Raw genomic sequence first — 11,126 nt, forward strand, 5'->3', positions numbered from 1 at the left:
TTTTTTTTTTTTTTTTTTTTTTTTTTTTTTTTTTTTTTTTTTTTTTTTTTTTTTTTTTGTTTGTTTGTTTGTTTGTTGTTGTTCGTTAAGCAGTAAGCACTTCTATTGACAAGTTTTACAGGGATGGTTTCCTTTCCTCGTGCGAATACAGGTTGTGTGTTCGAAACTCAGCTCGGCGAGGCTGCGATGTATTAGTTGGAACTTTTGAGTTCTTGGTTAGTATTGCTTTATTTCTTTGATTGTTGAAGTTCAGTCAGTAGTTTTCAATAATTACATTTACAATGGAGGAATACTTACAACTGATGGGAATTTCATGTTCATCCCGCTCAAAACAACAGAGTTGAGGTTTAAGCATTTGAAAAATGAGAACTTAAGATTAGTTTAAATAACTCGGGTCAACGGCCCGAGAAATATCGATTTCAAAAGCTTGCAATCACTGTTATAAAGAAAAGTGTGTTATATATATGTCGTGAATTGCTACATGGAACGTGGAATGTTGGATTAGGTTTGAGTTCAATCTTACATTGTGAAAAAAAGGTTGGTTCATGACATTGTAAGGTAGAATTCATTTATTTATAATTTTCTTTGTGGAAAAAGGTCAATTTATATTCTTATACTATTGGTCAATCATTGTATCAATTTAAAGATCGTTTAAAGGCTAAACTTTTTTAATTGAGTTAGGAATTTGTAATTATTTTTACTTAAATTTATTGTAAATAAAATTTTATTTACGATAAATTTAAAATCAGTAACAATACAAATTATTGCACATTCTCAAAGGAGAAAATAGTGTGAAAATTATATACTAATGATCCTCAAACAAAAGTTTAAATTGATTCTTGGGGTTTTAGATCCTCGTAAAATTCCTTTTCTTAATACTCCTATTCTCCTTTCATTCGGAGTTGCCGTTATTTGGGCTCGTCATGCTATACTCGCAGAGAAGAAAAAACAAGTAGTTTACACTTAACTAGGAATGGAATATTATCAAGCACCGTTCACTATTTCGGATAGTATTTATAGTTTTACCTTTTTCTTAGCTCAACAAGTACAACATTTTGTACATATATTTGTGTATATATATCAGTCTACATCCAATGCAAGGATTTTACATCACAATATTTATTTCCATCATTACAGAGATTAAAGACAATTTAATACGTTTGGAATATAAATAATTATGAGGAAAAAATGACAGATATCGTCAAACTAAATATTATTTATCTGAAATTAATAGGAACAATCAATACGAAGTCAATGCAATCCTGTGGTCTTCTTTTCTCTCCTAATTGAAGTAAAGGGTTTTTTTTTTTTTTTTTTTTTTTTTGTGTGTCATTCAATTATTCAATAAATTACAATAAAGGTCAGCATAAATTAAATCAGCATCACATGACAGCAAAATCAGAGGGTATTAAATACCACACAAAGGTTGTTGTTCCAAGTTGCCTTTTGGCAATCCTCAAAATTGATGCCTCTCCTGCGACACAGGCCGACCTTTGATGTCATTACATTCTGACCTCTATGCCTTCCTTTAATAAATGCCCTTTTACGGACTGAATAGCCACCTGTCATCCACACCACTAGATGCTTAGAGGGACAACATACCTTTCTTTTTCCCTCTCTTTTTCTAATAATCAAGTAGAAAAAGTGAAAGATTACACGACAATACAGAACACACAAGCCCACTAAAAGGAAGCCAAATTTGTGAAAGAACACACGAGAATACAAAAACAGAACCCCACAAAAAAGAAGCCAAATTTCAAGAAGTTTCTATCAAGTAAAATATGATTTAGCGGATAGTTACAAAAGACTTAAAAACAGAAGTCCAAATATCAACCGACCAACCATTGCTACCAGAACTATCCCAACTCCTGAAGATATATGATCTTTCTACCTCGAAAGATCTCACAAAATGAGTCAAACTCCCGACTTTTCATAAAAATCCCCCTTTCCCATGGAAGGGAACAAACCATTGGAAGATTGCTCATATAACTGGTAACCGTAAGAATATGTCCTGAGACAGATTTTCAGGTACAACGGCTAATGGTGAAAATTACTACTTTTACCTACAAATTTTTTTGTTTGGTTAATTATTAGTTTCAAAATTCAAGCTAAATTTAAAAAATGAAAAAAAAAAAAAAAAAAAAGAAGAGTAGTTTTTAAAAACTTATTTTTTGATTTTCGAATAATACAAATGTTTTCTTAACCATAATGAAAACCATTGGAAAAAAAAAAAAAAATAGTGTGTTTTAAAAACCCAAAAATAAAAATCAAATGGTTATCAAATGGAGAAGGTTAATCACAATCTTATGATAATACAGCTAGGCTGACTGATTTTAGACCAGTTAAGAATTCGGGGTGTGAGCTATGATTTTCCTAGACCTACGGTGCATCAAATCTAAGAAGTTAGTATTAATGATGTTCAGACTTAATAGAATTAAATGTCATATAGCTCCCCGTCTTACACACTATGCTAAATGAGCATATAGGTGACAGTTAATCACATGCTCTCGGAAAATCAGGGGCAAAGAACGTTTCAAACTTGATTAAATTAAACGACAGTTTTATTCTAAATAAATCGTCAATCGAGGCTAAAATATGGTACCAGATCATTTGGTGTTTGTATGCACAGCTAAGATAAAGGGATCTCAGGGCATACCTCCTTGCGATGGAAAATGCCAGCAGCTAAGGCAGCAGATGCATTTGTCTTGTTGAACACCTCTGAGAAATGGTCAGAACACCCAGCACCGCTGCTGGCAATAACAGGGATGCTCACAGAATCCGATATCAGCTTTACTAGATCTAAATCAAATCCTTTTCCTTGACCTGAGAAAAATTAGTTAGAAACAAAATTAGATTGTAATAGTATTTAAGAAGACAGATTATCCTCCATACAAGAGCAAGAAGTAAAAGCATGCATGTTTTCTCAAACAATTATTTACATGTTTCTCAAATAATTGGGAGCTGGGAGGTTCTTTCTAAGAAGATTGAAATTCCCCAATCGTATTGCTCTTCCCATAGTCAACCTCAAAGCATTGGGGCAGTCTACGACTATTTGAATCGATTAAGGAATCAAGCTTCTAAATAGGCTTCTCTTTCAATCATGGAAGGCTAGACAATCTCAGTCGAGAAGCAAAATTGAATTTATGAGGCTTCAGATAAATTCTCAAACAGGCCCCCTCCTCACCATCATACCTCATCAAGGATTCCCCATTAATCGAGGGTATTTGAAAGTCCATAGTTTCCAGTTCAAATGAGGAAATGTCTTAGCAGGTGGACCCCGTTGAAGATTGTTGAGAGAAAGTCCCACATTGGCTAATTTAGGGAATAATCATGGGTTTATAAGTAAGGAATACATCTCCATTGGTATCACCTTTTGGAGAAGTCCAAAGCAAAGCCACGAGAGCTTATGCTCAAAGTTCAAAGAAGTCATTTGACCTTTACCTCAATCCTCGCAGGTTATGTGAACAAGGATGTTGAAAAGCATGGAACTGCTTATATTCATTGCTACTTTGTTAGTAATCAGTGGTGGGTCTCTGCGGACAGCAGTGGGGCTAAGCCTCAATCTTCAAAGAGAGTACGTAGGAGAGAGAGCTATAGAGGGAGAGACATGATAGTTATGCAATTTCTTACGGCCAGTTCATACATAATAGTTATGCAATTATGACCGAGTGGTAAGTCTTTTGCAACCTTTGTAGTTCTTGTAATATGTAGTAGGAGGTTTCTGATTGAAAGAAAACAAAAAGGAAAAAGCGAAGATGATATTTATGTTTGGAAGAGAGTGATTATTGAATGTTTATTGCATGGAACTGTCATCCTTACCATCACAATCTATGCAATTTAGCAGTATTTCTCCAGCTCCAAGCTCCTCAACTGCTTTTGCAAGCTCATAAGCTCCAATAGGTCGACCTTCTCGACCTCCATTCACCTAGCGAACAAAAAAAAAAAAAAAAGAATGGTTTAAAGAAAATTTTTGAAGGTGGAAGCACTGAGCAACAAACTCCAAATTCTAGATTTCTCAACAAAAGATACGAGCCCAAACAATTTGAATTAAAAAAAAAAAAAAAAAGAATGGTTTAAAGAAAATTTTTGAAGGTGGAAGCACTGAGCAACAAACTCCAAATTCTAGATTTCTCAACAAAAGATACGAGCCCAAACAATTTGAATTAAAAAAAAAAAAAAAAAGAATGGTTTAAAGAAAATTTTTGAAGGTGGAAGCACTGAGCAACAAACTCCAAATTCTAGATTTCTCAACAAAAGATACGAGCCCAAACAATTTGAATTAAAAAAAAAAAAAAAAAGAATGGTTTAAAGAAAATTTTTGAAGGTGGAAGCACTGAGCAACAAACTCCAAATTCTAGATTTCTCAACAAAAGATACGAGCCCAAACAATTTGAATTAAAAAAAAAAAAAAAAAGAACTATCAAAAAAGGAAAAAAAGAATTATATTTAAAAAACGACATTCTTTTAGTCTCTATGTCTCCCCCCACGTTGAAATTAAAAGTAAATTTTATTTCTACCTTTTATGACTCTCCATCCCTTATTTTCTGACAATTTTCTAAAAACCAAATCTTTCCCTCACCTTGCTTTTAATATAAGTTCTCTTTAAGAGAAATTTGGGGAAGATAAAAGAAATAATAAATAAATAAAAACCAACTGGGAGTTTTCTAATCTCAGTTTCAACTGAAGCAAAAGTGTGTCGTAGTAACTCAAACTCTCAATTTTGTTCATGAAAAACTAGGAGTATATTATTGGCAGCTTGTTGAAAAGAAATTTGCATTCAGAAAATTTCAATGCGAAGTAAATGTGAGAGTAAAAGTAGTACTTACTGTACACTGATACCATGCATATTCTTCTCCATTAGGACCTGAAATCAACATAAATTCACCTTTATAAATTCAATCCAAGCTCAAACAGATTCTCTCAAACGTATAACCATATCAAACTTGGTCTATCAACAAACACTGCTTAATAGTTCCCATTGTCATGCATTTCACAAATTCATCAAGAGAGAAATAAAACATTGCAAGGGCAGGATTCACCATCATTGTACACCTCTAAGCTACAACAGGGGCTAGAGGGGTTTTGAGGAGACAATGGAAATGAAATATCCATTTACCTGGGTTAGTAACTCGAATGACTTTGAACTCCACATCATCAGGACTTTTAAGGTACACTCTTCGAGGATCAATACTTATCACGACAGCCTGAAATGTAGATTTTGGACGAACTCACTGAGATTGCTATTATTCAGGCTATCGAGAACAAAGACTAAACGTCTATGTACACTAAATTAATAAATTGTTTGGTATTGTACAAGCCTCTTCAGTGAGTGAAACAGTTAATCACAAACAGGAACAAATTATAGATGTGGTTAACTAGACATGACAGAGTTTAAGAAAAAGGAGAGGAGAAGTGTCGGGTAATTTGTTAAATGCTTCCATTACCGGAAGCCAGAAGAATAAGGCCGTCATCCAAACAGGTAAAGCAAAAATGCAAATTACACAGTTTGGACAGACAGCACCAAATTGAAGTTAACGAACTGATAATAATTCTATACTGTCGGATGAAAGATAATCATACAAAACTGTAGTGTATCTTGCTATCTGATAAATTTTTCTTGCTTTTCATTTTAAAACTAATTTCTTGCATAGTAACCCAGCTATAGGTGACCACAATCTAATTACCAAAAATGGAGAAAAAAAATGTTATTTAGAAAATGCAGGTAACAAGGAAAAGCAGACACTGCAGCAGTACCAACAAGTCCTTTGGAAGCTGGACCTTATATTTCAATACCAGGATTAAATACATGAATGATAAGAATGATAGCCGGCGCTATTGATATTACTCACCTGATTTCCATAAACAGTAGAAATCTGTTCCAAGCTGCTCTTTCCAGTCTTTACCTGATAGCAGATATTCAAGAACCATATAAGTGAAACGACCATGCACACAAGTAAACTCAAAACAGATTATTGATATAACACTTACACCAGTTCTTAAATATTCCTCAGCAGCATAAACTGCATCACTTCCGATAGATATTTTATCAGCTCCAGATCTGAAATATTCTGAAGCAACTTCCAAGCTAGAATAGTGTCTGACAAGGATATGCATAACAAACCGTTCGTGAAGTAGATCGAAGCAGCATAACTGCGTAACCTACTACCCGTAAAGTTGATCAAAGTATTAAAAAACAATAAGTGCGCTTAGTTAATATAAAGAGCACACCTGCCATTTGCATCCGTAAAATCTCTAATTCCGCCACCAACAGTCAATGGTACAAAAACATTTTCTGATGTGTATCGCAGCACCTATGATGAGTACCATGGAGGATAGAGTTTAGAAAAAGAAATAGAACAAAAATTACTTATCGGGCAACAATATAGTGGAACATTATTGCAAATACAATCTAACTAACCTGCAACATTGGCAAGTCGCCAAGAGGGAAGTCACGGAAACCAGTTATATTCAAAAAACTGACCTACAATTTGACATCATAAGAACCAAGCAGATTAAAAACCGAATAGTATCATTTTGAAAATAATAATTTCCTGGAGGATGACAGTTTTTTAGATAAAATGTGGTGGGGCATACCTCGTCAGCTCCATCCTTGTAGTACTGTCCAGCAAGCTCAACCGGTTTGCCAAGGTTCCTCACCTAAACATAAAATAATAGCGTCATTTCCATAAAATGAAGCATCTTCCTTCCTAGCAAATTGAAAGACCATGGGAACTCTACCCTAATCAGTCCCTCAAAATAAAAAAAGCTGGCATTTTAGCCACTGGTATTAAAATAAACTGCCAAACAGCATTGTGTAAAATAAACAAGTTGTGAATTAAGGTCCTATATTTATATATTTATAACTAACTAAATTTTCCAGGACATGGTTACATAATTGATAAATCCAGTACAAAGAAAAGTTATTGCAAATTGTAGACAGCCAGATTTTTAGCTGGTATTAGGATTTTCTTTGAATCTCTTTTTGAAAATAGAAACGCAAGAATCTCGGCATTCAATTGGCACATGGTCCTCCCAGAAGATCCACACCTTCTCCTTTCATTGACTCTTCCACAAGGACGAAGAAGACTTTGTGGGAGAATGTTATTAGAGCTTTTTGCTGGAACATTTGGCAAGAAAGAAACAGAAGAATCTTTCAAGAAAGGGAATCATCCTGCTTTAGATTTTTGTAGGCTATAGTTAAACAGTTGTGACTTGGTGTAAATGCTCCCTCCCTTCCATCACTATAGCTTTGCTACCCTCCTAACCAATTGGAGAGGTCTTTTGAGACTATCCTTTTGGGTTTCCCCCATCTTTTGTAACTTCATACTATGAATGAAATGATTTCTTATCCCAAAAAAAACCAATAGATATTTTTCAAGGAAAACAAAGCATAAAAGGATCCTCAAAAGGGAGGGAAAAAAACTCTCCAAGAGCCATGACCTGTAATATAACAAAACCTACTACAATTAACCCTACCTTTTACCCAAAAAAAAAGTAACTAAAGTCAGATGTATTCGAGGCCTAGAGTTATCTGCTGAACTGCGAATGCATCACACCTCAAAAGACCCTCTTTCCATCTTTAAAGACTACAACTATACCAATATATACTGCCTTCCTATAACTGAAAATACTAAATGCACCTCTAGCTGGGAAAATTGTTTAAAAGCTTTTATATAGAAAATGTTTTCACAATTGAGCATCCAAACTAACTTACACATGCCCCAACCACTTACTAATCTTATTTGACAACTGTATCAAAATGTTTAATGTGGCATGAAAAACTAGTATACCTCATTCTCTTCTGATTGCTCCCTTACGTCATATTGGTCCCCTTTGGTAACAACAAGATCCCCTTGATCATTTGTCCGCACATCAAGACAAGCAATTACCTAAGAGAATTAAAAAGATTTGGTGACAATCTCCCCTAGCACAGTTACAGAGGACAATTTTTTTTTTTTTAACAAGAATATGTACAGAGGACGGAAGGATGGACATAAATACCCCAAAGTGGGATAAGAAAAATGATGAGCTTTTTGAAAGGCTTATTACCCTCTGAGGGCTCTGCCTTGTGGGGGTAAGAATATATAAGTGAAAAACGTAAATTAAAATGAAGGTGTTATATTGTTAGAGTTGAGTGATTATTACCCTTTTTGCAAGCCTTGATGCCTTCCCCTCAGTAGGTTTCTGTCTTAAATGAACATTTAAATTGTTAGTTAACCTAAAAAAAACGAGATGTAGATAACATGTTTACGTCCAAGAATGAAAGTTAACATACCTTGGTCAAAGTTGACTTTGGAAGCAAGAATCTTCTGAGGACAGACAGGCCTACATCTGATAATTATACATATGTGCCACTAATCATCAAAAAGTACGCAACCATACGGAAATTGTCTAACAAAGAGTTATAACAGGCCAAGGAGAAAACTAGATCGGATTAAATCAATCATGAAAGACTGTAACAATGAAGTAGTTTACGCCACTAATCTAAAGCAGTAAAACTCAACTAAGACATCAAGTTTTTTCTTTTTCCACTTGTTTTGTATTTAAATTTAGAGGAAGAAACTTATCATCCATTTTCTTTTTTCTTTTTTAAAAAAAGGAACAACGAGCACAAGCAAATTATATTTTACCTCCACTCTTTTCTGGGTGGAATTGAACTGCATGGACATTTCCCCTTCTAACTGAGGCTATAAACCTGTCACCATAGCTGCAAGTAGAAGAGATCCACTCCTTGTTCTTGTCAGACTGAAATATGAGAAAAGAATGAGGACACCCGTATACAAAATGTTGAGAGAGAAGGAAAGTGTTCATCAAAGATCATGTGGAAAAACAATTATATCAAACTAAACATTATCTTACTGGCATAGCACGGTAAGAGTGAACAAAGTAGACATGACGATTACAAATATCATCCAAGATCTCAGAGTCATCTGAGATTTCCAAAGCATTCCACCCAATATGGGGTACACTAAAACCATTGGAAGAGTCGAAACGCCCAACCACACCCGGTATTAAGCCAAGTCCTTTTACTGAAACACATAAAAAGTGTAATTCAATCTTATCATAGAAAAAGCGATTTCAAAATAATCATTTAATTCAACCTCAAGAAAAGACCCTTCAAGCAAGTGATTTTCATGTGTTTCTTCGGTAGAATGCCCTCATTGTTGGGTTATGGGAATTTGTGAAGGAGAAGAATTAAAGGACATTTAATATGCAAAGAGAATTTGATTTCCTTGACTTAATATTTTTGTTACTTTAAATTGGTGCATCCTCTCAAAAGAATTCTAAACTTATTCCTCCCTTCTTATTTATGCCTTGGCCATGTCTTCTTTGTAACCTCTTATCCTCTTCAACGAAATGTTGAGACATTCTCCATTCAAACAAAACATAAAACAAATGCAAAGATCAGTTTCAAACCTGGTCCATTCTCGTCACTTGATTCGAAGAGTAATTGAAGCCCAAGACAAATGCCTAAAAATGGGCGATCATTCTCAATATAAGTACAGAGTGCTTCAGCCATTCTGCAAAACATCATACGTACTCCAAACCATAAATACTGTTTACGTCTTTTAATTTGCACCATTCAACCCATTCTGGATAGTTTATTTCAGTACTAAAAAGTTTATAGCACGTGTGTGTTAAAATTAAAAGAGGCTAAAAATAAATAGTTACCCTTTATTGTTTAGCACATCCATGGCTGGAGCAAATGCCCCAACTCCAGGAAATATTAGGCGTTTTGCATTCAGAATGTCCTCTGGAGTTTGCACCTAAAAATCAGCTTTCATATGTCAAGTTCTTGCTAGATGGTTACAACAAGAAAATCATCATAAAAAATGGCATGAGGCACACTAAATACTCATTGACTAAACTAGCAATAACAACACTGGAATTCAAAGTAAAGGAATCGGTACAAGATTTTCAACAGATCATAAATCTAGATCAAATGCCAAAAAGCATTCCGATAACAAAAACTATTTTAATCAAATTCGAAGTACAAACTGCTGCAAGTTCAATCATTAGCTGTCTCATTATCCTATTAATTTCTCTATTACAGCGCAAAATCCATACAAGGCCAAACAGAAAGAGATAGAAAGAGAATCTCACATCTTTAATGTCGAAGCCAAGGTAACGAATTGCATTCCTCACACTACGAACATTACCAGCACCGTAATCCAGCAAAGTCACGACTATAATAACAAGAACGAGAAAATTAGAAGGAGAGCATTGAAACGAGCAACAAACTCCTTGGCACAGAGAGAGAAAGTACCTGAGTCACCCGAAAATGAGGCACGAACCGCAAACTTACCGGTGGACTTAACTTTGAGATGACAAGTTTTGTAACGATTATTGCGAAGAAAAACGAGAGAGCTGGTATGAAACGACGACGGAAATGATCGAATTACAGTCCGAGAAGAAGAAACAGCGATAGAGAACGGCGTTGCTTCCATTAAAATCAGTGGAACTACACTGCCGGCAGGAACTGTACCCGTGAAGTCTGGACGACGGAGATTTCGAGCTTTGATTGAATTGGCAATGGCAGGAAGAAGAGAGCACCGGTGTGGCGGCGTTCGACTGAAATGGCCAACTAACCTCCGTGGGTTTTTAATTTTTAATTTTTTTTAATTATTATTATTATAACCATTAGAATGATGCTTGGTCAATGTGTTGGAAATAAAATACTACAAAATGCTGACGTGGAATTGAAAGAATACTTTTTTAAAAAGGTTATAAAACTTAATTAATAAAAATATTCTTCAACATTTAATAATACCTTCAAAAAAAAATTTAAAAAATTAAACATATCTTAAATTTTCAAAAATAAAAATAAAAACATATTTATATTTTATTTCAAAAATATTCTTACGTTAAAATAGTTTAAAAAATAAATATTTTTCAATTTACAAAATTTGGTTAATACTCTTCCACTTTTTCTAAAAATTTCAGAAATATCCTCAAATATTTTTTTAATTTCAAAATTTTCAAAAAAATACTCATAAATTTTGAAAATTAATATTAAGAATTTGAATTAATCTATAATTTTATCTACATATGGATGGTAAAAAAAAATTATTATTATTATTATTATTATTTAAGTAAAGAGTATAGTAGTACTTTTAAATTTTTTC

General features: G+C 34.0%; 2 protein-coding genes across 4 annotated transcripts in view; one reads left to right on the top strand and one right to left on the bottom strand.

Moving 5' to 3' along the window:
* LOC111446045 (dihydrolipoyllysine-residue succinyltransferase component of 2-oxoglutarate dehydrogenase complex 1, mitochondrial-like) overlaps positions 1 to 303 on the top strand; it is an 8,501-nt gene extending 8,198 nt beyond the window's left edge. The window contains exon 17 of one of the 2 annotated variants that reach the window (XR_002710996.1): positions 114 to 303. The gene's annotated coding sequence lies outside the window, so the exon portion shown is untranslated. The remainder of the gene's footprint in view (positions 1 to 113) is intronic. The other variant, XR_002710995.1, reaches the window with a different exon arrangement.
* A 1,022-nt stretch (positions 304 to 1,325) lies between these two features.
* LOC111446044 (imidazole glycerol phosphate synthase hisHF, chloroplastic-like) lies at positions 1,326 to 10,597 on the bottom strand. 2 transcript variants are annotated; one of them, XM_023084666.1, is made up of 20 exons: positions 10,500 to 10,597; positions 10,268 to 10,459; positions 10,105 to 10,187; positions 9,673 to 9,767; positions 9,418 to 9,521; positions 8,860 to 9,029; positions 8,631 to 8,745; positions 8,276 to 8,331; positions 8,146 to 8,184; positions 7,791 to 7,889; positions 6,595 to 6,657; positions 6,419 to 6,481; positions 6,229 to 6,311; positions 5,989 to 6,097; positions 5,850 to 5,903; positions 5,117 to 5,204; positions 4,827 to 4,864; positions 3,820 to 3,925; positions 2,657 to 2,823; positions 1,326 to 1,562 (listed from the first exon to the last, which is right to left on the bottom strand). In XM_023084666.1, the coding sequence occupies exons 2-20, from the start codon at positions 10,446 to 10,448 to the stop codon at positions 1,503 to 1,505; spliced, it is 1,773 nt and encodes a 590-aa protein (XP_022940434.1). In that variant the 5' UTR covers positions 10,449 to 10,459; positions 10,500 to 10,597; the 3' UTR covers positions 1,326 to 1,502. The 2 variants fall into 2 exon arrangements, with proteins under 2 accessions (XP_022940434.1, XP_022940433.1); XM_023084665.1 differs by having other exon boundaries at positions 10,268 to 10,597.
* Between the last annotated feature and the right edge of the window lie 529 nt (positions 10,598 to 11,126).

Source organism: Cucurbita moschata, unplaced genomic scaffold, assembly GCF_002738365.1.
Source record: "Cucurbita moschata cultivar Rifu unplaced genomic scaffold, Cmos_1.0 Cmo_Scf00008, whole genome shotgun sequence".
NCBI lineage: Eukaryota > Viridiplantae > Streptophyta > Magnoliopsida > Cucurbitales > Cucurbitaceae > Cucurbita > Cucurbita moschata.

Excerpts from the sequence above, each read along its gene's own strand:
- LOC111446044 (XM_023084666.1), bottom strand. The coding sequence starts at position 10,448 with ATGGAAGCAACGCCGTTCTCTATCGCTGTTTCTTCTTCTCGGACTGTA. Across the intron at positions 9,768-10,104 it reads TTGGCTTCGACATTAAAGAT|GTGCAAACTCCAGAGGACAT; the intron begins GTGAGATTCTCT and ends GCTGATTTTTAG. Across the intron at positions 6,658-7,790 it reads AGCAATCAGAAGAGAATGAG|GTGAGGAACCTTGGCAAACC; the intron begins GTATACTAGTTT and ends TTTTATGTTTAG.